The sequence below is a fragment of the Dioscorea cayenensis genome, chromosome 20, assembly GCF_009730915.1.
Source record: "Dioscorea cayenensis subsp. rotundata cultivar TDr96_F1 chromosome 20, TDr96_F1_v2_PseudoChromosome.rev07_lg8_w22 25.fasta, whole genome shotgun sequence".
In the NCBI taxonomy this organism is placed as follows: domain Eukaryota; kingdom Viridiplantae; phylum Streptophyta; class Magnoliopsida; order Dioscoreales; family Dioscoreaceae; genus Dioscorea; species Dioscorea cayenensis.
In genome coordinates, this window is record NC_052490.1 from 26,930,814 (window position 1) to 26,956,404 (window position 25,591).

Sequence of the window (25,591 nt, forward strand, 5' to 3'; positions counted from 1 at the left end):
GTGAAGAAATGTATAAATTATACAAATCTTTCCATTTTCCAATTCAATCCGATCCATTTGTTCATAGAGCTATTTATTCGATCACAGACATTTCTGCAACACCTCTAACAGAGGAACAAATAGCTAATTTTGAAAGAACTTATTGTCAGCCTCTTTTAAATAGAATCTATTTGATTCAGAAGGGAAGAACTTGCATCAAAATCTCAGTTTCAATTCAAACATGGGTTTAATTCACACTCTATATTCTGAGAAATATTTACCATCCGGAAAGAGAAAAAATAGTCTTTGTCTAAAGGAATACATTGAGAAACAACGGATGTATAGAACCTTTTTAGTGCTTTTTCAAATCTCTCAAAATGGAATATGTTCCATAGTTTTTATTCACTCATTTCTATAGATAGATGGTCAGTCGATCTATAGAAATGAAAGCATTACCACATACATATGTAAAGTAAATATGTAGGGACAAGAAAAAAATAATCCATTCTTTCTAATCTAATGGATTCAATCGGTATGGTATTTGTGAAATCTCGGATAAAATATCCATACTTATTAATAAATCTTCGTGAATGGAATTACATATGACTTTTTTTCTCTTTTCCCGTTCGCGATCAAAGAATTAGTGATACATTTTCTTTTGGTATACCCAATCCCAGTCAATTTATGAAGTGAAAATCATGATCCTGTATAGAAACTCCAAGACCCAACTAAATATAATCCTAAGTCACATGGATTCAGAACTATTCTTCCAAATATAATCCTAAGTCACATGGATTCAGAACTATTCTTAGTCTTGTATTTGTAGAAGTCCGCTTTTTGGTAAAACAAGAACCCCAATTGATTATTTCAGAGATCCCTAAATGTATCAACGTTTCTTCAACTCTATTTTATGCTATGAGTTGAGTTGTTTTGGGGATTTGTTTTGTCGAATTGTTCAATAATGTGTGATTCTTTTCTTTATATTGATAATATATATTCCTTTTCATTATAAGGAAATATAGTATTATAGTTCTATTTATTTTATTAGTTTATTTATTAGTTTATTAGTATTTATACTATGAATCAAAATAAATGTAAGCGAGACTCTGTTGGATGAATGTTTAAACAAGACATGCCGCACAGCAAACAAACTCTAAGTTATGTGGTTTGATTCAATCAAAATCAATTCTTCTTTCGATTAAGAAGTTCTATAAATCAATTGATAATCCCAATCCGGAATCCAAATTTACCAGAATTTGTAATGTTTCATTATTGACAACGAATAACTAGAAAAAAGAAATAGAATATAAACAAATTCTAAGAAAATACTAAAACAAATTGACCAGTTCATAGATGGTCAAAACACACATTGTTTTAGTTGAGGAAAAACAACAACAATAACCCTTAGTTGTATAATTCTTAGTCTCTCATGCCTTAAATTTTTTTATTAGTTAAGCCAACATGCATTAGATTTGCATCAGAGAGATAGGCGAACAAAATTAAAACCCTAAGAAAAGACTTACTGAAAAATAAAATAACACAGGCTTCATTGCTTGTTCCCATGCTGAATACATGTTTCAATTGCCAAATATACTCAGAAACTCAAAAGTCTCTGAAAAATAGTAATGAAACTAGATGTATCTAGAATAAATTTAATTGCTATATACTTAGAAACTATCATAAAAGTTTCTAAAAACAATAATTATATAACTAAAAGCATTTAGAATAAGTATCAAATGCATAAATCTTCTGGATTTTACTCTGTGTGGTCATGTAATTGATAATAAAAAACAAGGGAGAGGTAAGAAAAAGAGTCAAACACTAAACAGCTTATGGTTATTCTAGAATCCAATTACAAACCTTTTAAACAACAATAATCAATGGAAAGTAATCAACAGCTTATAAAAAACTTTCAGGTTTCATCGATAGTCAAAGAAAAATTAGAAATTAAACATAGTCAACTTCCCAAAAACAAATGACTCTTTAGAATTCACTTACATTTCTTCCAAGAAAAAAAAGAATCACAAGCAAAATAACTCATTTGGCAATCAAACACCATAACAAGATCGGAAGCGAAAACAATTGAAAAGAAGCTAGGTTTTCACCTTAGAGTAAGAAGCAAGGAATGACGAGTCCTAGATAGTTTTGCTTCCCACTCCTATGCTTGAACACTACTCAAAACATCAAATTCATTTCAATTGGTCTCGAGGGGAGCGACTAGGCTGGAGAAGCAATAGGGTTGCTGGAGCGGTGGGGCTTGTAAAGTAGTGGTTGCTGGAGCTAGGCAAAAGTTACGGGTGGTGAAGTCTTAGCTACTTCACTGTGCTTTTAACCCAGTTATTTTGAAACATTTCAACTTACAGCAAAAGTTGTTATAAGTTGAATGCTGCAAAAGCAAGCCAACATGAAAAATTTTTTACATGTAAAACTCATTTCATAAGTAACCAAACAATAATTTACTTGTAAATCCACTTAAATTACAACTACTTACAGCTAACTAAACAACCCCTTAGTTATGGTTAATGTAGTAAAAATATAATAATGTTGCTTCAATTTAGGACTTCACCCCTTTTATTCAATTATTTACTTTTATAATTGTTGATTTATATTGATTATTATTAGTTGATGTAGGTGGAATTAGACGTGGCCATTTTGAACCGAAACCATGGAACCGAACTGGAACCAAACTGCAAAAACCAATCCGGAACTGGCAAAAACTGTAACCGTCCTAAAATTGGAACTTGAACCTTCATACAAGGTTCAGTTCCAGTTTAAAAATTTCAAAACAGTGGAACCGGCGATTCAAACCGCCAATTTCAAGTTGAATCAAAATATCAAATTACATATATATTATTATATTATATAAAATAATGTCATGATAAATAATCTGATTAGGTTTATTTTAATTGGTAATAACACATTAGCACCGGTTGAACACTTGTATTTTTTTTCCATTTTAATTTGAAATATTAGATTATTTAGTTTAACAAAAAAGCACAAACCATATGAACCGTCAAACCAGAATCTTAGAACTAAATCGTCGGAACCGAGATCGAAACCGAAACCAGAACTGAACCAGAACCGAACAGCCAAGAACCTTGCCTAGGCAATTCGGTTTCAGTTCAAGGTTTTTTTTAATCGAAACTGACGGTAAAAGAACTGGAACCTCCAGTTCCTGAACCGTGGTCATGTCTAGATGGAATTTGCAAAAGTTTGAAAGACTTAAGTCAACACATCATGAGAAATAATCTTGAGCTTCGTGCCAAATATTCTTCTTGAAATATTAAATGTTACATAATGACAAATAAATTAGTAATATTTATTGAGTATTAAGAGTTTGTGATGATAATATTTCTTTTATGTTGTCGCTATGAAAAATTAAGTTATTTTATTTATTATCATCTTATTTATTTAGGTGATATTATTATTATTATTATTATTATTATTATTATTATTATTATTATTATTATTATTATCGTTTAGCATATAAATGATATAATTATTAAAAAAATTATCTTGTTTGTTATTTTAATATTCAGATAGTGGTGGTGTTATCTATCAAATGAATAACAAAATAGAGTAACTAATTCATGGTTATTTTATTTTAATTAAATTCTATAAAAAAACTTATTTTAAGTTATTAAAAATATTCATAACTTATATTATTTAGTATTAAAAAAATTAGCTATACGTGTGTGTATATATATATATATCTCTAATTTTGATCTAAATATATGGGATTCAATTTTCAAAAACAATTGGCCTGATATTAATTTCAAGATAACTTACGGTCTTTTGCCTTATTAGTACCAAGTCCCTTCCATGAGTGTTCATTTCAGAAAGGACCCAAAATTGAACATCAAAACTCACGCAAGGTGAAGGTATAGGTGCTTATTGAGTTTATGATTGCACTCCACGTTTGTGAATATTCCTGACTTTCTTTAAATGGAGGGCAATTGTGGTCTATTTATCAAAGAAAAAAAAAAATTTTTAAAAAACTTGTGGCGTCCCAATTTTACAAAATAGGGACAAAAGTTCGTTTTTGTCTTTGTTTTTAAACTGTGTGGTTTTTCCGGCTAGCAAAAAAGAGAAAACCTATTAATAAACTTTTAATGATGTTAACTCAGACATCAATTTATTTTATTTGGTTTTTAGAATTATTTATTATTTTACTTATTGAAATTTAGAAAAAAATTAATATATTTAAAATATATAAAAAAAAAATTATTCCATATGAGCAGGGTTTTAAATAAAATGATAATTTTATCCCCATGAGTTAATATTGTTAACAACTAGTTTAAAAACGAAAATAACAAACCTCTACCTCTATTTTGTAAAACAGAGAAATCAGAAAGTTTTTAAAATTTTTTTCAAATAATAATAATAATAATAATAATAATAATAATAATAATAATTTAAAGATAAACCTAACCAAACTCAAGTTCACCTTTCATGATAATTTTGAGCTTGAGCTCAAGCTACCAAAGTTTGAGCCGAATTAGAACCGGAGCCATCCCGATCAAGCCTGGCTTATTTGAATGCAATAATAATAATAATAATAATAATAATAACTAGCCATTTTCTCTAACTTCGCATCGAAGATTTTAAAATTTTGTGAGGAGTTTTGAGATAATATCATATATAAAATAATATAATTAAACAACTCATACCACATAAACTATTTTATATCTTGGATTTCAAAAGTCTTATAGATATTTATTACATAAATAATTAGGTGTAATTAATATTTTTTAATTATTAATATTATAAGTAATATAAATAAAAACTAAAATGTTATTAAAAAATTAAAATTGTTCTTTGGAACACTTTTGAGTAGATTATACATCTATTTTAATAATATTTGTATTACACATCTACTTTAATAGTATTGTATAGATAATAATAATAATAATAATAATAATAATATATATATATATATATATTTTAATTTTGAGCCAAGCTCGAACCGGACCCAACCCGATCAAGCCTGCTCATTCACATGCAAATAATAATAATAATAATAAAATAAAACCTCGGGTGCTTGTTCACAGATCTGTCTGTATCTGTGGTGGCTTCAGATGCAGTGATTTCCAATTGCAAGAGAGAGAGAGAGAGAGAGAGAGAGAGAGAGTTCTCTGCAACCCGGCGTTTGATATCTCCGGCGCCGACGATGGCAACGCTCAGTTCCTTGTTCAACCGATCTAGTTTCGGAGTCCGATGGTTAGTCCCTTCATTCATCAACTACTACTCTTTCTTTTTCAATTCTTTGTTTTCTTGTCTTAGATCCATGTTCTTATACATATAAGGAATTTTTTATTTGTCTTTTTTATTTTTTGTTGATTATTGAGTTTTCTAATTAGAAGTCTGTTCGTTGTATTCCTTCTTTGATAGGAATTGAATTGCTTCTCATGTTATTTGATCTTATGCAATGTATAATCTTAATTTTGATGAAATTCCTAAGTCAATCTTAAGTTTGAGTTATGGGTAGTGTTTGCTGTGGCGACAACTCATAAGTAGTGTAGTTTCAAAATTTGATAGTTTTTTATTGAATATTGATTGAAAACAATTCATTTATTCCTTTGTTGACAGGAATTGAATTGCTTCTCATGTTATTTGACTGTGCGAAATGTATAATTTCTATTTATGATAAAATTCCTCTTTTTTTGGTTGTTGGAGGATGGAAATATGAATGCTTTCATTTTTTTTATGGTAACTTGTGGTCTTGTACTATAAGAATAAGCATGTCACCCTGGGATAACAAATAATCAAAACAGTTTGAAAGAATGATTAATAGAGTTCCTAGTATAATCTTGGAAGTGCTATGATTTCAAAATCAAGTTTATCAAGTTTTTTGAAGCCTATTCAAGTGATTTATCCTGTTTTCATTGTTATTTATAAACTATGTTAATGAGAAATGGTACTCAGCCCATCATATTTGGCTATTCATGGATACGATTGGCTGCTCAGACTTGGCACATTTGTTGGTTGTCATAAAGTGTTCCAAAAATTAAGTTGCCTGTTTCTTCAAGGAATTTCTTTTTCCTGTCTGGCTTGTGAGCTTATACTTAAGTTGCTAATTTAGCTATCATCTCCTTTTTATATTCTTACCATGTCGCTTGACATCCTTGATGAATGTTTTGTATTGACCGGGGCCTTTGGATTTAGAATGATTTCTTAACATTAAAATATTCATTTTTCCAACATTTTAGGATGATATACCTGTCAGGCCTATCGGCAATGAAACTGAGAATGCATTATGCAGCAGCTGACATATACAATTAGACTTGTGGGATAGTGGTTAATTACAAATTTCTAAAACCTCATATTCGATATTCCTCTTAGCATCTGCAGTGATAAATACTACAATTACATAAAGAATCACAATTTCCTAAATCTAGTGAAGATTAGGATTGCACCAGTGCTTTTATATTAGGATAATATTTGGACTTTAACCATGAATTAGAACAAGCTGTTTGTTTTCAGCCTTTTAGACTGAGTGGATCAGTCATTTGGGACGGTATGTTTTAATTGAAGAAACATGCAAGGATGTAGCTTATGTCTTTTTATTTAACTACAGTTTTTGGATCTTCCTAAAGTCTTTGAATGTATTTAAGGGTATTGCATTGTCAAAATTTTTGTGCTTGTAACACTTACCTTTTCAGAAAAGAGAGGATTACAAGAGCCTTGTTTTATATGTACTTGTCCTTCATGTTTCTACTTAAAGTAATATACATTTACTATCCTGATTAATTAGATTCCAATAACTATATTTCAAATAAGTGGTCGTGGGAAAGGCACTATTTCATGATATAGGTAGATGCGAGTGTTCCATGGGCACCTTCCTGCTAGCACAGGGTTTTGTGGCTTTTTTTTCTTAATTCTTTTTGAAAAATATGCTTAGTTCTGAGTCTCATATGGAGTGTTGTGTAGTATTTTGGTGGTGGTGCCTGTTTCATGTACAGTCAGAAATGTTTTTCCATTTATTGTGTTTGAAATCATATTTGGCAGACTTCGCATGCTTTATTTTTGTTCTGTTCAAGTGATAGAGGTACTTATTTTTGGTCTTTCTTTCTTTTGTCTTGTCATTAGCAAGACCTGTCTGAATTTGGCCATCTCTCGAATCAAATTGCTGCGTAATAAGAGAGAGGCTCAACTGAAACATATGCACAAAGAAATTTCACAATTTCTTCAGACTGGACAAGAAGCTATTGCTCGCATCCGAGTATGTTTGAAGTTTTTATATGTGTACTGCATATGTTTCCCCTTTTGAACATGTTTTTCCATTTATGTTGGGTTTCTAAGTTTTGATGGGGAGTATTTAACTTTAGTTGGTTTACTGGGAAAACTTTTAGGTGGAGCATGTCATACGCGAACAAAACATATTGGCTGCCTATGATATTCTAGAATTGTTCTGCGAGTTCATTCTTGCACGTATTCCAATTCTTGATACCCAAAGGTAGATACTTATGTCACTTATTTGTTTCTGTATGGCACATTTTTTTTAATTTTCTAACAGGAGGAGTTTTCACTAATATAATATATATATATATATGTATAATTTTATCCTAACATGAAGACCTTTAGAAGTAAAGATCAGCATAAGATAATTGAGTATTCATTTTATTTGTAAGGAATTAATTTCAACCATCATAAATATGGTCTTTATGTGTCATGTATGATAAATAGTTAACAAGGGGCTATTGTTTTTTCCAATATTGGTATGATTCCGGTTCAGCGGGACTTGTTAATGGTAGGTTGTTCCCTCACTCTTTCCCTCTGTCTTGTTAGGCTGTGATAAAATTAGTGGTCCTCAATTTGTATGGTGTAAAGGCTTTTGCCTCTCGTTCCGTAATATTCATTGTTTAATTTTATTGACCTGCTATCTCATCTTCTTTCTCCTTTCTTCAATCTAGACTTTTTAACCATGTTAACTTTCTGAGATGGTTAATAACAATGAACATGCATCATCCATTCCAATGAAAGCTTTAACCCTAGACTATTGATGCAGAGGTTGGCACAAGATCCCAATTCACCATTATTGCCATTTGCCATTGACATTTTAGCCTTAGCCATAAGCATCACTATTTGTATATCAGGCAATACCATGAGCACATCAATTAGCCTCATCTATTGTAAAGATTGTTTGTGACTTCCTTCTGAACTGATCCATATACCAGGCAATACCATGAGCACATCAATTACTGGCTTCCTTCATTGCAACCATCCGTACACATTGTTTATTTGGCTTACAAATAGAGGGAATGCCTATGACTTTGAGTCCTTTGAGTGCCAAATCCTGATCCAACTTTATTCTCATAATCCATGCTTGATACTCCACAATGTTGTTGGAGTAAAGTTTGAGGAGAACAAATACTAACATACTATTCAAGTTAATAACTATCTTAAATATTCCACCTTTGCCATGTTCTTGTACATATGTTCTGTCATCTGTTCTGTACTGCCAATATAAATTTGGCAGGTGTCTAATTAAATGCTACGCTGCTTAACTAAAATGATTTAGTTATATTGACTGTTTTTGTCCAATATTTGTTTGCTTCCTGCGAGCTGATACTCCCTTTGCAATGACTGTGTTGCTTTCTTTTGGATACCTCTGTTCCAAGCACTTGAAGGATACTTAATAAGTTTCTCTATCTAGTCCTTTGGTTCATCCCAAGGCTGTCAATAGGATTCCTGCCCACCTCATCATATTGGCTTGTATCCTAGGTAGGATAATTTAAAAAAGAAAAGTGTTGAAATACTATATATGGGTTTATAAAAACATGTCAGATACCATTATTAAGAAAAAGCTATGAAATAAAGTTGCCTTAGTTCTTCTCAAGGTTGTCAATGGGCAGTGTCTAAGGAGAGTAGGATTCAAGTAGGACAATTTTAAAAATAAGTGAACATGCAGACAATTTTAAAAGTAAAGTGTTGAAAATGTTATATTTAAGTTCTTAAAAATATATCTGATAAAATCATTAAAAGAAAAGTACTAAATAAAATCAAGGAAATACAAAGAAACATACTATTAAACTCAAAAGTGATAGTGTATTTGATTAATGACTAATTCAATATGAGATCTTGAAAGATTGTTATCAGATGTAGGTTCTAATTCTGTTATCTGATGTGTATATTTTGTTACATATGGATTTGAAATGGAGCTTAATTTAGCTGGTTTGGGCCAGATTTAGATGTTGAACTTAGCACCATCTAGAAACTGGGTGTGCATCACTTAACCATCTTTGAAGCGGGGGCGTAGTGTTCTAGGCAGCCGATTAGCATTTCAGAGATAAGCTGGCATAGGGAGCTGCTTATATTAATACCTGCCTTTTTCTTCACATGGATCATTTATGAAAATATCGATCTTGATAAGTTCTTTTGGACCCTGCATACGATCACTTTGCCTATCATTCACTTCGGGGTATTTGGTTACTTGGATTGGCCCACTGCTTGTATGAGGATGTGGAGGGTGCAGATGTAGGTTTCTTGGGTGTTTGGTAAAGGGTTAAAGATGGATGGAATATGGATGGAGATCTTTGTTATTTGGGCTGAGTATGGATGAGGATGTATATAAGTGTTGTTGTCATCACCATCATTAATAGTGAGATTGCCCTCCTACATGTATTTGTATATATTTGTTAGGTCTAATGCCTTAATAAAAATAAGTATGTTAGCAACTAATTAATTATAATATTTATTTTAAAATATTTTTTTTGTACAATTTTCTTTTTCTTAACAAACATAACTATTAAAATCTTAAGATGAAAAAAATTAAATTATTTAATTTATTCGAATAAAAATTATTATTTCTGGGTGAAATCTTAAGTAAATATGAATTCTATTTTATTCAATTGATAATAGTATAACATAAATAATACAAGCTAGTACATATGAAATCATAATAGATTAACACGGTTTGACTATTAATGTTTATTAAGTGAACTTGGCATATTACATGTGATTTTTTTCATTTATTAATTTTCTCGTCTTTAAATGCTCCCTTCTTGTAAAGATTCAAGAATGGATTGTTGCTCTTGTTAAGGGGGCTTGTAAATTAGAAACCTGGATCATAGTCGATTATTTCTTGGAAAGGGGATGGAAACTTATTATTAATGAGAATTTTAGTAGTAGAGTTGAGAAAAAAAAAGGGATTTTTTTTTTTTGGGGATATAGATTAACTTCACCTGGTAAAAAATTATGAAATTGAAAAGTTCTATTTGCAACTACTGCCCTGGTAAAGGATTTGAGAAATGTCATTTTTGGTTATAGTCTTGACTTGAATATGCTTCACCTGTGGCAATGGAATTTTGAACAATTTTGATCTAATAAAAGTTATGACAACTACTATCCTGGTAAAGGAGAATTATAATAGTAGTGCTGACTGTAAGGCTGAAGAGAACAAGGGAAGTTAGCAGGGCCTTGTGCCATTATGTTTGGGTGAAATTATTGCTGCTATTCATCTCTTTTCAGTAGTACTGCCAGACATAAAATGGAGTTTTTTACAATAGTCATGACCTTTTGTTTTACGTAATAAAATTCGATGTGTTGCTGATACATCAGTTATTTGATGGTTCCGAAAATTAGATTTTTTTTTTTTTAAAAAAAAGCAGCAAATTAAAAGCAATGAACTTTAAAACAGAAATCGATTAGTGGATTATATTTGTTCTCATATTCAATCTAAGAGCAGATCGAAAATAACACACAAAGCAAAGAGCCAGATGTGCTATTCACAGTCAAGAATACAAATCCAGTGATTTACTTGAGCTCTTGAACAGACTAACAAGGATCCATGTTACTAACAAAATTTGAATAAAGGAAAAAGGCCTTAATAAATAGTGGTCATTGATAGCATTTGCTAAAGTAAATGCTTTCGTTCCACGTTAGAGTTGGGTAACCAACTATTAGGCAGCTCCCCACTTCCCACAAACAGCCAGAGTTGCCATTCCTGGTTGTGTTCTTTTGCAGCAGCTCAGGAGCAGAGTACAAGTCTGGAGGGAGGGAACTAGTCCCACATTGCATCAAACAACCTGTGCACCATAACGTATGCACCCAAGAGAGAATTGCATGTGGGTGCATAATCAGCATGATACTATGTCAATGGTAGTTTCCCTCCTGCAACAATAAACAAACAATGATGATGAATTCCTTCATTTGAATTCAACTTCAAGTTCAAATTTTTTTTCATGGTTATTACTTTCTTGGATTATAGTTGCCAAATATGACATTGGCAATGGCCTGGCAACCTTGCTCACCGTTTTAACTAGCCCAGGTAATTGCACCAATCTTGACATGTTTTTCTACAAATGAAACTCCATGCAAGTACCAGACATGATTACTAGAAGGACAGGACCTTTAGCAGCTTATTCTTCAATGCATTGTCAAGATCTTTGTCTCTTATTCCCTTGGTTTACTCACTTGCTGAAATTCTGAAGATAATTAACTTCCTCCCCAGAACATCCACAATCCAAATCCAATCTTGCAAAAACACGTAAATTACTTAAAACCCAAGAACATGAATTCAGAATAAAGAGGAGTACAGTAGAATGAATTAATTGTATTTGTTGGCCATCTAAGTTTAACACATCCAGCAAACTGGGGTTAAGAGAAGAATTAATTGTTGAAAGCAGTGTAGTTAGAATCGTACGGTTCTCGATACGAATCTTACGATTCATATCGTTTTTCATCCGTAACGGTTCGAATCTTATAAAAGAATCGAAATTGATCTAGAATCGTGAATAAATCGTTTGAATCTGTCTCGAATCGGTCGAATCAACATGAATGATGAATTGAGAAGATCAACGATCCCTAGTTAATACAAGTTTTTGAATTATCAAAGGAAAAGGAAGAATAAAAAGAGTAAGAAACATAGGAGGAATGAGAAATTTTGTTGTTTTATTCCAACATCCTCAACAAAGGCATTTTATACCATCTCTTCATCTTTCTCGACATTCTTCTTTTTTTCTTTTAAATTCTTTATTATAATGCATGCGATCAACTATTTTAATTATTATAAAAAAATTTTAAATTAGTGATTATTTAATTAATCTTTAAATTTGTTATCCAAAAACAAATTCAAAGATTAATTAAAAGATAATGTTTTTTTTTAATTTTAATATCAAATTAATTTGTTATCTTATTATGAAAAGAAATCTTTTTAATTTAAAAACTAATCTTTAACACAATTTAATCTTTTTGTGATTATTATATTAATTTTTAAATCTGAACTATTTTTGAAATAACTAATGTTTTTTTAAAATATATATAGGTTTGCTTAATACTTGAAAATGTCTTCTAAGCTCAAAACAGGATCTCAAACTAAGAAAATGTCTTCCAAACTAGTTTATATTTAATTCATGACTTAGAATTTTTATTTTTTTTATTTTATATATAATCATGTTATATATATATATGACTTTGAAATGTTGAACCGAATCTTACGATTCGATTCGATTCACGATACTCGATTCACGATTCGAATCTCGATTTGACTACTTTGGTTGAAAGTAGGTTCTGGCAGTCCATGGCTTTAATTTGAAAAGAACACATTCTGGCAACATTCTAAGTTAAGCAAGGGCATTTACAAGTCCATGCTAGCAAAGTATGATACCTCAACTGTATAACTAAAACTTTGGCCTTAATGATAAATTTCAATCAAATCAAACTCTGATCAGTTGAGTATAAACCCTAGAATCAAAAGAACAAGCACATTGCAAAGAAACATGATATGCAAAAAGTTTAGGATTCAGAATTTCATAAAACACTTCTGATTGCATGGCTAAAACTATGAATCTGAGTCTCTTTCTCACTCACAATGAAAATGAATTCCAAAAATTAAATAAATAAATAGATAGAAAAACAAACATGTAAGAACATAATTTCACAAGAAGATTTGTGGATGTAGAGACAACAGTTTGGTGTCCTCTACTAGCGGAAGGCGGGTAGAAGGTTTGATGCCAAAGCTATGGGGGTGACCGGAGAATGAGATTAACTACTAGCCAAAGGTGAGAAGAAGGCGTAATGCTGGAGTTGTGGAGGTCACCAGAGAACCAAGGTTACCAGAGTCGTTGGGGAGGGAAGGGGCTGTGGGTTAGGAGGTGATGGAAACAGGCTATGAGGGATGTGATTGTGATGGGGATTATGTTGAAAGAACAAGGAAAGATAATGTGGGAAGTGATGGGTGCTTGGATGGGCAGCTTCCCATGCTTTCTAAAGACGCTGCCTGTCCATCATCTAGGGATGGTGGTTGTCCATTCATCCACGCCCTCTCCTTTAACCAAACACTTGAAACGAATATATTTTTGCAACATTCTAAATTAAGCAAAAGCACTTACAAGTCAATGCTAACAAAGTATGAGTCGTATGACACCTCAACTATATACCTAAAACTGTAGGCTTAATGGCAAATTTGAATCAATCAAACTTGTATCACTAGAGTATTAACCCTAGCAACAAAAGAACAAGTGCCTTGAGAACAAAGATGATATGCAAAATAGTTCAAGATTTGAGTTCTGTAAAATACTTCTGATTGCAAAAGTAAAACTATAAATCTCTCTCACAAAGAAAACAAAATCCAAAAAAGGAAAAACAAATAAATAGGAACAAAACTTCACCAAGAAGATTTGTGGAAATAGGAGCAATGTCGTTGACTAGCCAAAAGTGGGCAGAAGGTCTGACGCTTAACCTGCGGAGGTCACTAGAGAACCAGCATGAACAGCTAGCCAAAGATGCGAAGAAGGTTTAATGCCAAAGTCGTGGAGGTCATCATAGAACCAAGAGGAGGGGAGGAGGGGGTACTACATGAGCAACCATCCCTAAAAGATGGGCGGTTTGCCATCTTTTGTGTGTTTTGGAGGTTGTGGCCAAATCCCAGTCCATCCAAAAGTTATTACTTACTAGTTTACTTTGCTGAACAAATTTAAAACTGTATTTACTTACTTCCTGTCTGATTCCAACAAATAACAAGGCCTAGTTAAGGGAACTTCATTTTACTTTGGCCATATTTAGTTTTACTGGTCATTACTTGTTCTACCACTATAAAAGTTTCAGTGCTTGTAGATCTCAATCAACTCCATGATATTGTTGCCTTTTTGAGGTCAATATTATGAGGATGATAGTTGGTATTTATTAGATTTGTACTTCTTTCATATGGCAGGGAATGCCCTTCTGAGTTACAGGAGGCTGTTGCTAGTATAATCTTTGCGTCTCCAAGATGTTCAGATTTGCCAGAGTTTATGCAAATCAGAAACTTGTTTACGACAAAATACGGGAAAGAATTTGTTTCATCTGCTTCTGAGCTTAGGCCGGATAGTGGAGTGAATCGTACTGTAAGGAAATGTTTTAAGCTTTCTGATTTGCTCATTTGAGTTTTTGACAATAAAATTTTGGTTTTTTTCTTGTATGAATCTCTGCAGCTAATTGAGAAACTCTCAGTGAGAGTCGCTCCGTCAGATTTAAGATTAAAGGTTTTAAAAGATATTGCTCGGGAGCACAATGTTGATTGGGACTCATCTAGCACAGAAGCAGAATTTAGAAAAAAACATGAGGATCTACTGGTATGCATTCCTTATTTCTTCATATCTACATATTGTGCCCTTCATTTTGCTGTTTCTTACCTTCAACGATTCTAACCTGAAGTTCTGGATCCATGTCAGTTATCTTTGTGGCTTGGTTTGGAATTGCTCTTAAACTTGCATGGTCATGAATTTATGAAACTATGTGTTGAACTTGCGTGGTTGTGAATCTATGAAGCTACATATTGAACTTGCATGGTCATGAATTTATGAAACCATGTGCTGAACTTGAATGGTTGTCATTTAGTAAACTACGCAAAAATTGGATACGATCTTTATGGCTTAATTTGTTAGAAATGTTGTTTGAGTGGTGTCATTTTTTATCCCTTGTTCTTCTCTTTGGATATTTAACCCACAACTTCATTAAATTTTAGCATGATTTAGGAAGCATTGACCAATACAATTTTTAGTGAGGTTTATGGCAAGGGGAAGAAGCTTTTTTCTAAAATGATGAATGGACTTGATACTAATTATGGGTAATTTGTAAAGGCACAATACTTTGTTACATACTAAATGCTGTGGCAAGGTATTATGAATGGCCCATCCTTCTGAAATTGGTGGCTTTTGTTAAAGATCACAGAAAGTATATATGCTAAAGGTATGGAAGAGTTTGTACAAAAGTTGAACTTATTCTATAATTGTGACTTGGAGTTGGAATTGGAGAAATTATTTGAAGGATATACATAGAATGGGATTAATGCAGACAAATTAAATAACTTGGAAGGACATAAATACAAGGGACTTATGGTTTGCTGTAGATATTGTACAGAATACCATCACAAGGACATGTTTAGTAGTTCTCCATGACTAGTGGCTCCTTGTGATTTAGGTAAACCAGCAAGAATGGAATGGAGCCCCGCGCGCGCACACACTTTATTCAAACTGAGCCAGACACACACATACACTATTCAAACTGAGCCACACACTCACACACACTCAGACCAAGCATGCGAGAAAATGATTTGATGAAGAAAGCTTTAGGTCTGGATCATTCACTTGTACAAATGAATCTCCTTGTTTTTAGGACTAACAAGCAGAAGGTGTTACTTAAATGCATTTGACGTAAATGATTAGTTGAAGATATGCAAGATATAGAGGGATGGAGGAAGATATCGGGAGTGATGATGGGAAAGCAGTGAAGAAAAGGATAAGATAGCAAGTGATGAGTCTTGTGGAGATATTATGAGGGAAATTTTTGAAAGAGTTGGAGTGTGGAATATTAAAATCGGTTTGGGGCCAAGCTATTGGGCTTCAAATTAGACCCAGTGGGTAACCTACCATTTATAGCTATATGTACTCTCCATATATATCATGATGTTGATAAATTATCTAGGTTAACACCAGTTTCTAGATCCATGTTTCTAGTATCATCTTGCACATCAACTTTCTTATAACCAGGCTTCCATCTTATGCCATAGCAATTTGCTTTCTTATTGTCGCTAGATATTTTTGACCTTAAGAAGGATGTACGAAGTTCTCACTTTGTGGCATGGTTATGAGAACTTTCTTCCTCCTTTGATGTTATCACTAATTTGATTTCTTCATGTATCCTTCATGAGTCTTGACTTTTGCAAATTATTCTCGAAAATCTCGACTCCAGACACCATAATGTTATTATTCGTCCTGATGTTATGTATTTCTTTTATTTTGTTTCTTTAGTCTTTTGCGCTTTATTTTCTTTGTTCTCTCAGTGCATCGTTATAAGAGGGAGCTGTGACCTTTTTACTGATGAAACAATATGAATTTTCTTGTATTCAATAAATTATTTGTAAAATTACCAACCAGCATATTAGATTATTTCCAATGATAACAGGAAGTCAAATAATTTCGAAGGATTCTCTAAACCCGACAGTCCAAATTTCAGATGTTCCCAAACTACCATGATAGCTGAATATTCATCAATTTTCTTCCACCTTTGTTTTCAATTTTTGACAAGATTCCAACTTTGTTTACGTGATACTTATTCTAAATGCAGGAAGGTTTGAACTCATCAAATTCTCCGGCTACTGCTGTTGATAGTTTGACGAATATCACAACAAATACTGACAGGCATCTTGTTTCTCCATCGGCACAGAATCAAAAGATTCACCAATCTGAGCCTCAAATGTTTTTGACAAATACCAATTCTGCTCTGAAGACTGCAAATTCTTCAGTACAGTCAATTGCAAAGCAACAAGTTAACACTCAAACGGAACAAGAATGTCATGGTGCAAACCCAGTTGTGATTTGCTCATCGGATGTTTTGGAGCAAGCTCGAGCAGCCATTGCTGCAGCAGAGCGTGCATCAGCTGCTGCCCGGGCAGCTGCTGAGCTCGTAAATTTTAAACGGGTTGCCCAAGTGAGCAGTGATAAACACAGTAAGTAGTAGAAGATAGCACAATTTTAAGTTTTCTGCGTTGTGTCTTTGATGATGTTAACTAAGAAAATTACTGCGGTTGCTTTGAAGAAAATATGCATGTGTAATCAGTTTGTATATATTTTTATTCGTCGGTGACTAATAAAAGGATAAGCTTATTTGTAAATTGACCAGTGAGTAGAAATGCTATATAAATCTCTCTGATCTCTTTTTTCTAGTTATTTGATATTTTTTTCGAATTGTTTATTGGAATATAAACTTGGGAAGAAAACCTGGATAATATATATATATATATATATGACAAATGCGACGAGTGTGACAAATAAGGATCAGAAATTGAACATTTACTAATGTGTCCTCAACCAGTGTCACGGAGATTGAGTTACAAACTTGCCCTCATATCGGGGATTTTATTGCATCTTGTGCACAGGTGACTCTGCCTCCCACACATGTATTGGGTTAGTCCAATGTTAATTTCAAATAGGGCTTTTTGCCGATCTATAATTATAAAAATAATCTATGATAAATTTAATTCACTCGAATGGGTTTTAAAATGTCAAATTAAAGCAAGGCACCAATTAGGTGTTGATTGGACTTTAACATAGTGTTTGGATTTAAAAGTAGAAAGGGAAAGTAAGGGGAGGGAAAGGGAAAATAAGGGCTCAATCTTTGTTTAGATAGACAAATTTTTTAGAGGGAAAGGAAATGAGGTTTTTGATAAATCTTGTTTGGTTAAGGAAAGGAAAGGAAACAAAAGAACATTTAATAATATGAATTACCAATTATGCCTTTATTATTAAATAAAAAATTACTTATTTCTATTTAAACACATACATTATAAATATCTCAAATAAATTCACACTTTAACTAGATTTTTTAATAAATATTAAAATTATTATAATTATCATTATTATTTTGATTTTTATTTTTATACTTTAATTTTGCATATATCATTCATTATTTAAAGACCAATTCCTCCTACAGCTCTATTGCATCATCACGAGATTACTCTATCATATTGTTAGTAAACCTATTCGAATATTTTAATTCATAGCATAATATTCATGTTGAATTAGATAATTATTAGTTTTTTTTTCACTTAGAAAATTTTAATTTTATTTGTACTTAGAATAAAATTTGGATAGCAAAGAATTTTATTGAGATTAATTCTTTTAAAGATGAATTGACAAATAAAAAACACAACATAAACAAACAAATAAGCAAACAAAGAAGAAATACATAAAAACAGAGATTTGCAATGGTTTGCCATGTGAATACTTGATTAAAATAAAATTAGATTGAAAAAAGTGTAAAAAGAAACTTATGAAGTAGTATTATGTAATTAATTTAAAAATTAAGGGTATTAAGGTCTTTAAAAAATTTTAAAATTTTTAAGAGGTTTTCCCTCCCCGGCAACCCAAATCGGGGGCTAGAAAAAGTGGAGGTTCAGAGGGTTTCAAAGGGTCAGAGTTAACCTTTCTTTTCCCTTCGTGAAATTAAAAAAATCTATCTAAACAAGGGAATGACTCACTTTGACCGTCCAAAACCCTCACTTTACTTTTCCTCTCCGGCCATCAATTCAAACATAACATAAAGTATAGTATTTTTTTTTTTTTCCAAATACAACCTTTTTAAAAAAAAACACAAAAAATGATTTTTTTTGTTATTTTAAATTTTTTTAAGTTATTATTATTCTTTTTAACTGCATTTATTTTCAAAAAGTATGTTATTATTATTATTATTATTATTATTATTATTATTATTATTATTATTATTAATTGTTAATTTTGTGATGTATTTGTTTGTGTGCATAAAAATCACAATTATGGTTATAACATGTGAGCGAAATTGGAAAGAAAACATATTAGAATATATTTTAAAACAAATCTGACAAGTGATTTAACTTGTTTAAAACTATTTGTTTTTATTTTTTTAAAATATATTCTAATATGTTTTCTTTCCAATTTCACGTTATAACCATTATTATTATTATTATTATTATTATTATTATTATTATTAATGGATAGAGAATAGCTTTGTTTATTGTAGATATAAAAGCTATAAATTTATTTTGTACATATTTTATTTTTAATTTTGGGTTTTAATTATTTATAGAATAAGTTTTTAACTTCGAATACATGTAGGGGTTTTTCAAGTTATATGTGAATTACATAATAAGAAATAATATGCATTGATGGCACAATTTTTAGGGTTCAGGTGTAGGGGAAATCTGGTTCTCCCTATAAAGCAAGTGTATGCATGCTTCAATGACAAGAAATGACATACATTAATAGCACACAAAGTGTGTTTTAGGTGTAGGGGGATCCGAATCCGATTCTCACTATAGAGTAGGTGTGTTGTTGCTTCCATGACAAGAAATAACATGCATTAATGGCACATCATATGTTTCAGATGTAGAAGGAATCTGATTCCTGTTATATAGTAGGTGTGTGCAGGGGCGGCTCAAGGCTTATAAAGGCCTAAAGCCCAAACATAAAACTGACCCTAATTAGTTAATAAAAAAATTATTAAAAAAATATTAAAGCTATATTTTTGTGAAATAGATTTGTTTGTTGGGAGAAGAAGAGAATTAATTATGTATTGAAGCTATATTTTTTTTGGAAATAGATTTGTTTGTTGGGAGAAAAACATAATTAATTATACATTAAAGTAAAAAAATTAAGAACTTAATTTATTAGTTTTTATTTTAAAAAAGCTAGATGATCGAAGATTTGAAATTGGTGCAGCATTAAATAAAAAGTTTAAATATTAATTAATTATACAACAAATAATTATTATGATTTCAAGGATAAGATTTTAAAAAAATTTAAAAATTTAAAGTTAATAATGAAGTCACAAATTAAACTTTGAAGTTATTATTTATCTAGTACATAATTATTATTATAACCATAGTGATAAGATTTTAAAAACTATATTGATTTAAACTTAGATGAGGCCTCCAATTTTCAGGGGCCTAAAGCAGTTGCTTGATTGGCTTTACCCTTGAGCCGCCCCTAGGTGTGTGTATGATTCCATGACAAGAAATGACATGCATTGATGGCATACCAAGTATGTTTCAAGTGTATGGGAAATTCTATTCTTTCATACACCCAAGCAAAAACTACATGTATAAATCTCTTCCCTCCTCTTTCATCCTCATTTGCTCTTAGACTCTTTCTTTCTCTTTTGAATAACCACCATAGGTTTAAGGACATCCACCACACGAGTTTTAAGAACTTAGTATTAAAAAAGGTTAGTAAACATTTGTTAGATATACATATCATATATAGTTTATAATAATTACATTATACTAATTTATTTATTTTCCTCTAACCGATATATCAACTTGTTTTCAGGATGAGTACTACTGGGGTTATAATGATTGTTTATTAGGGTGGATATTTACTAGAGACAAATAAAAAACTTCATATTCGGGCGGCAATAAAACAGTAATTGGGGTTCGCACTGAGACAACACTTTGAATGAGTTACAAGAAATGATTGCTATTGCTATTAACTTTAACTTGGCAATAACTATGTGAACGTTAAGTGTAGATGGCTTATAAATCGCCATACTAGAACTATCATCAATATTAATAGTGATAGAGCAACATCCTTAATATTGAAGTTGTGTGCCCCAATATTATACATGAATATAGTAGGACTGTGTGTAATCCCAACCACTACATACACCGTGGACACTTTGTAAGCTTTTGAACATGTTAATAAGAATTTATATATGTCATTTTGTGATCCCTTATTTATAACACATTTGTTAGTTTTTTTCCTAGATCACATCCATCTCATGCATTATTTGTTAGAGGCCCATGTATATTGGGCACATCTTTGGTTTTAAAACATTCCTATTTAGTTTAGTACCACATTACCTCTTTGCAATGACTTCATCCACTTTATATATGCCACTATTCATTAGTTTTCAACTTTGGTTTAGTGGTTATGCTCTCTTACACGCAGGTGCAGGGGTGCAATTTTCAGAGTTGGATTCAGAATTTGGCTTGAAAAATTCTGAACTCGTGCAGGCGCATGATGCGGACACGAATGAACCGATTTCCTTTGTGCGCACCGTTTGTTTTTGGACTTCTTTTCATCCGTTTTAAAGAGTCACTGCTTTTCCCTTTTGTGCCCTTTCGTCTTCTATAGAACAAAACCCATAACCTATTTCAAAACATAATGACTGTGATCATAATAATGATGTTAATGATGAGGAAGATAAAAGCAGCAATAGTGGTGCAAGTCTCCCCACTAATGTGCAAGAAGGTGTAATAACAGAAGATCATATGAACAACTAACTTAAATTCATGTTCTTGGAACGACACAAATAGATGACTGGTACATCACAACAAAAATAGATGAAGTTGAACTACATATATCCGTTGGAGATGAAGAGTCATTAAACTTCAATGATTGGGTTGGTCATATGTTTAATTTAAAAGGCCAATTAATGGATTTGTTGAGCCAATGGTTCATAAAAAGGACAGTTGCAATTATTCAGGTGAAGAGCAATAAATCCATACTCACTGTGAAATGTGTCAATTCAAATTGTACTTGGCGTCTTCATGCTTCGATTTATCCAGCTCTATACACGTACAAGAGATATAGTGAGGTCCTGCTCTTGCAACTGTTGCACATTTCATTTGGTTGATAATGGCTACTTAATTTAAAACAAAAATAATATAAATATACCAAAATAACTAGTTCAAGCATTTGCTTAGCCTCAAAATGTGTAAGTGCAAATATATGTTTTATAACAAAACTAGCAGCATAAAGCATAACAAATGAAATCCATAGCCAAAATCATCTCAGTCTTAACTGTGGTCACGGTTAAGTATGGATCCTCCAAGGCTTCATTATAATTATTTATATATATATATACACTCACAGAAAAAAACTATTTAGGTCTACCTTAGCGTTGGCCATTGATTTCACTCATATGGAGATCCACGATGTCTCAAATCACATAGAGGCATCTCTCTTGTCTATCGGGGACTCTCCGTGCCAACCCAAATGGAACCCACTTTCCTCTAGTCATCTACATCACCTCTTAAACAAGTCAATCCGTGGATAGACCCCATACTGCAGATGGTCAAGCCCTAGCTTGCAACCATCACCACAAAAGAATTATGCATCTCAAAAATATTCGCAAGCAACCATACACAGCATAGAAATCTTTGCCAATATAGCTTTTCACCAAAATTACAAATCAAAGAAGAAAGACTTTCATTTGACTATCAAGACTTTAAAAGTCAAGGCACACATCACCTTTAAAATAAATATCTTGAATAATTAAATCATATATACATATACTTGCAATGACTGAATGATGTATAGTTATACAAAACCAAGCATATTAATACAATTAACATAGCATTGCAAATTGCAAAATAAACATAAGTGTCCTTTAACAAGATAAATTGTTAAACATAATATAATAAAATAATTAAACAATCATTTCAAAATAGTTACCACTATCAACTCACCTGGCATCCCTTAACTTTCTCGCTAGTCTAGATTCTTGACTGGAACTCTCTCCCAAGCTTGAACCCCGACCTATCAAGAGATGGAATAAAATAAATAAAACAAAATTAATGACAGAACTATACCCATAAAAGAAAATAAAAGAAAATAACCGACTCTCTAATTGGGCTCATTCACTCCAAGCGGCTTGAAACCAACTTCGTATAATCAAACGGGCTTCCAAATTGAATTAAACTCAATTTCACTAAACCAAGTCCAATCGAACTAACCTAACTTGAACCAATTTCAAATCTTATGAAATCTTCCTAAACCAGGGTGGTTCAATTGAACCAAACCTAATTGAACCACATAGTCTAATATGACTGAACCAAAACGAATTCAACTCAAGCCAAAGCAATTCCACTCCACCAATCAAACCCAAACTAGTTCACGTCCAACCAATATTTAAAACTCAAATCAACTACACATTGGGTTCAAATCCAATCATTTCTTGATTGATTGCATTGAACCAACCCTTTAATTGTCTCTCAAACCTAAGTGTGAACTAAACCTACTTCAACTTGATTAACCAAGCCTAACTCCAATTTCGATTGCTATAGTACCACTACAGAACCTGTGAATTCCTTCAACGTTTCAGGCTTGATTTAGATTAAATACAAAGTATTTTCAAAAAGAATTTGAAACATCAATCATCTACAACAACAAGATATACCTTTGCTACTCAAATCCACACCAAAACTCACAAAACCATTCTAAAATTCCAGGGTGTTTTTCCAAACCTTTAACAAAGCATGTTGAATCAAAGCCATGAATTCAAGAACTATCCTCAAAGAAGGAATGAAGAAGAAGGGAAGGACTTGGTGCTATGAAGAAAGAAGGGTGTTGCACCGACATAGATGACAAAGATGAAAACAGTACTGAGGTTGAATGTTTAATCTAATTTTCAAGGATTAAAGATGGTATTAAGAAGTAATGAAAGGTAAAGCTTCTTGATCGAAATTCAAATGAAATTGTCTATTACTTCTAGAAGCAACCCCTAATCTTGGTCAAAACCCAAGTTTGATTTGGTTCACTATTAGTCACTGCTAGGAAAAAGTCTTACAAAAGGTCCTTGCCAATTCATCAATGGTTCTTGAATCACAACACAACCTTTCAAAAAGCTCCCTGCCAACTTACCTCTCAATCCTTAGCATTCGGAAACCCTCCAAATCAAATCCTCTTATTTTCTTGTGAACCCAAAATCTTCCATAAAATCTCACATTTAAGTTTTTGTGCTTCCCACTTTGGTTTCTAAATAAAACAACCCTACTGAACAGTCCCACTACAACTGTAATAATAACCTGAACATAAATCCCAATAGTTACCCAAAAATTTAGGGTATTACTATATCAATATATTCTCCCTAAAGTTAAAAACTTTTTTTATTATTGGGGAAAACCTCATGCATCTTATATAATAGAAATTACTTAGATGTAACATTAAATTGACCAACGAAGTGGAATTTAGTTTTTAAACAGTATTATATCCACTTCCTCCATATTCACACAAACATTGTTAAAAATATAATAAAAACTAATTTGTTTTTTGAACAAAAATATAGCCATAAATTTAAGAGTAATTAACAATTCTTGTGGACAACTCCTCTCTTGTAGGATGTCAACACGGCTGGGATTCACTGGGGGATGTATTCTCAAACCTCGACCTTAACTTGACCAACCCATCCCCGACCCTATCTCCAAACCCTAGTAGAATATGGGGAAAATTTTTTCCACTTCTCCGTCCTTGCGGAGATTACCTCTAGGTTTGGGGATTCCCCGTTCTAGATTTTTTTTGGTCATCTATTTATTCTCTTTTATTATATAAATACATCAAATATATTATCTTTTAATAATATTTATTTTTATTTAATATAAATAATTTTCAAACATTATATATGTATATATATAATATTTAAATTATATACTTGGGGACGGGGAGGGTGGAGAAGGGATTCCTCCTCCCAGCCTTTACCCAGTTCCCTGAATTTTAGCCCTGGCCCCGGGGGGAATCAGATTTCTTATCAGGTCCCGGGAAATTGACAACTTTACTCCCTTGGAGAACAAAATATTTACTTTATTACTTCATATGTGGCCTTATGTTGGACTGACACAAAACAACTTTAAAACAACTAAAACCCATTCAATCTATTTAATGCTGTTTAGCATATGTAAAGAAGAACTCTCTTAAGATTGCCTAAGGAAACAAAAAGCTGTCCAGCATAATTTTCAACTCATATGTTAAGCAAACGACCCTTACAACAAAAATATAGAAAAAATGAATATGCTTCATAGAAAATTTTCTCAAAGGGTCACAAACTTATTGAGACACATCTCCTCTCCACGGAAAAGGCCAGGAGTAAGTGTTGGTGCTATAAGAATGGTGTTCCTGTAGTTTTAAAAAAAAAATCTTCACATAAGCTCACCCAAAGCACAGACACTACTAATTAAAAATGTTGAACTAACAATATCTTATTGCTCCCACATGCATTCTCAATACACCTATACGATAATTGTGTGAATCACATAAGCCCACATAATGCACAAAGGTAGTCTTTGGATGGGATTATAAAAACCTATACTAGCTGAGTTTAACATTTGATTATTTGAATTTATTTTGGATAGAGAACTTTGATGTGAAGTTGACTATGACTTAATTAATGCTAATCAAAGAATATAGTTCAAATAAATTGAAGTTTTTATCAATATTCCTCGATTAAATCTTGTATAAAAGAAGTGATTTGCTAATCTATGCAACCTTTGGATGCATGGTTGGAGATGATGGAATAACCCAGGTTATCCCCCAACATCTACAGCAAACTCCTTAGCAAAATGTATAAATCTCAAACTATTATCCAAATAACACATTGAGCATACTCCTCTCCTAAAAGATTCGGCACAGGATCTATAATTCTTAACCATACAAATGAAACTAGCTAAGTTACAAATAAGACAACACATGAATTGAAGAACAAAGTGCAGAAATTATTAAAAAAATATTACAAAAATATTACATATTTGTTTCTTACAGAATGATGAGAGTTTGTTTTGAATAATAAATAATTATTACATAATAAAAATAGCCGTTGGATTATAACCATTGGTAATTAAAATTTGAAAAATAGCCGTTAGAATATAGTTATAAATATAGCCATT

General features: G+C 32.0%; 1 protein-coding gene across 1 annotated transcript; it reads left to right on the forward strand.

The window, feature by feature from the left end:
• The first annotated feature begins 5,034 nt into the window (after positions 1–5,034).
• LOC120251044 (IST1 homolog) lies at positions 5,035–17,071 on the forward strand. Its single transcript, XM_039259581.1, has 6 exons — positions 5,035–5,199; positions 7,069–7,201; positions 7,332–7,435; positions 14,132–14,303; positions 14,391–14,531; positions 16,525–17,071. Exons 1-6 carry the CDS (start codon positions 5,150–5,152, stop codon positions 16,912–16,914), a joined length of 990 nt encoding a protein of 329 aa, XP_039115515.1. The 5' UTR covers positions 5,035–5,149; the 3' UTR covers positions 16,915–17,071.
• Positions 17,072–25,591: the final 8,520 nt, after the last annotated feature.

Coding starts and splice junctions, on each gene's coding strand:
- LOC120251044 (XM_039259581.1), top strand. CDS start 5,150: ATGGCAACGCTCAGTTCCTTGTTCAACCGATCTAGTTTCGGAGTCCGA. Junction 7,202..7,331: donor AAGCTATTGCTCGCATCCGA/GTATGTTTGAAG, acceptor GAAAACTTTTAG/GTGGAGCATGTCATACGCGA. Junction 7,436..14,131: donor CCAATTCTTGATACCCAAAG/GTAGATACTTAT, acceptor TTCATATGGCAG/GGAATGCCCTTCTGAGTTAC.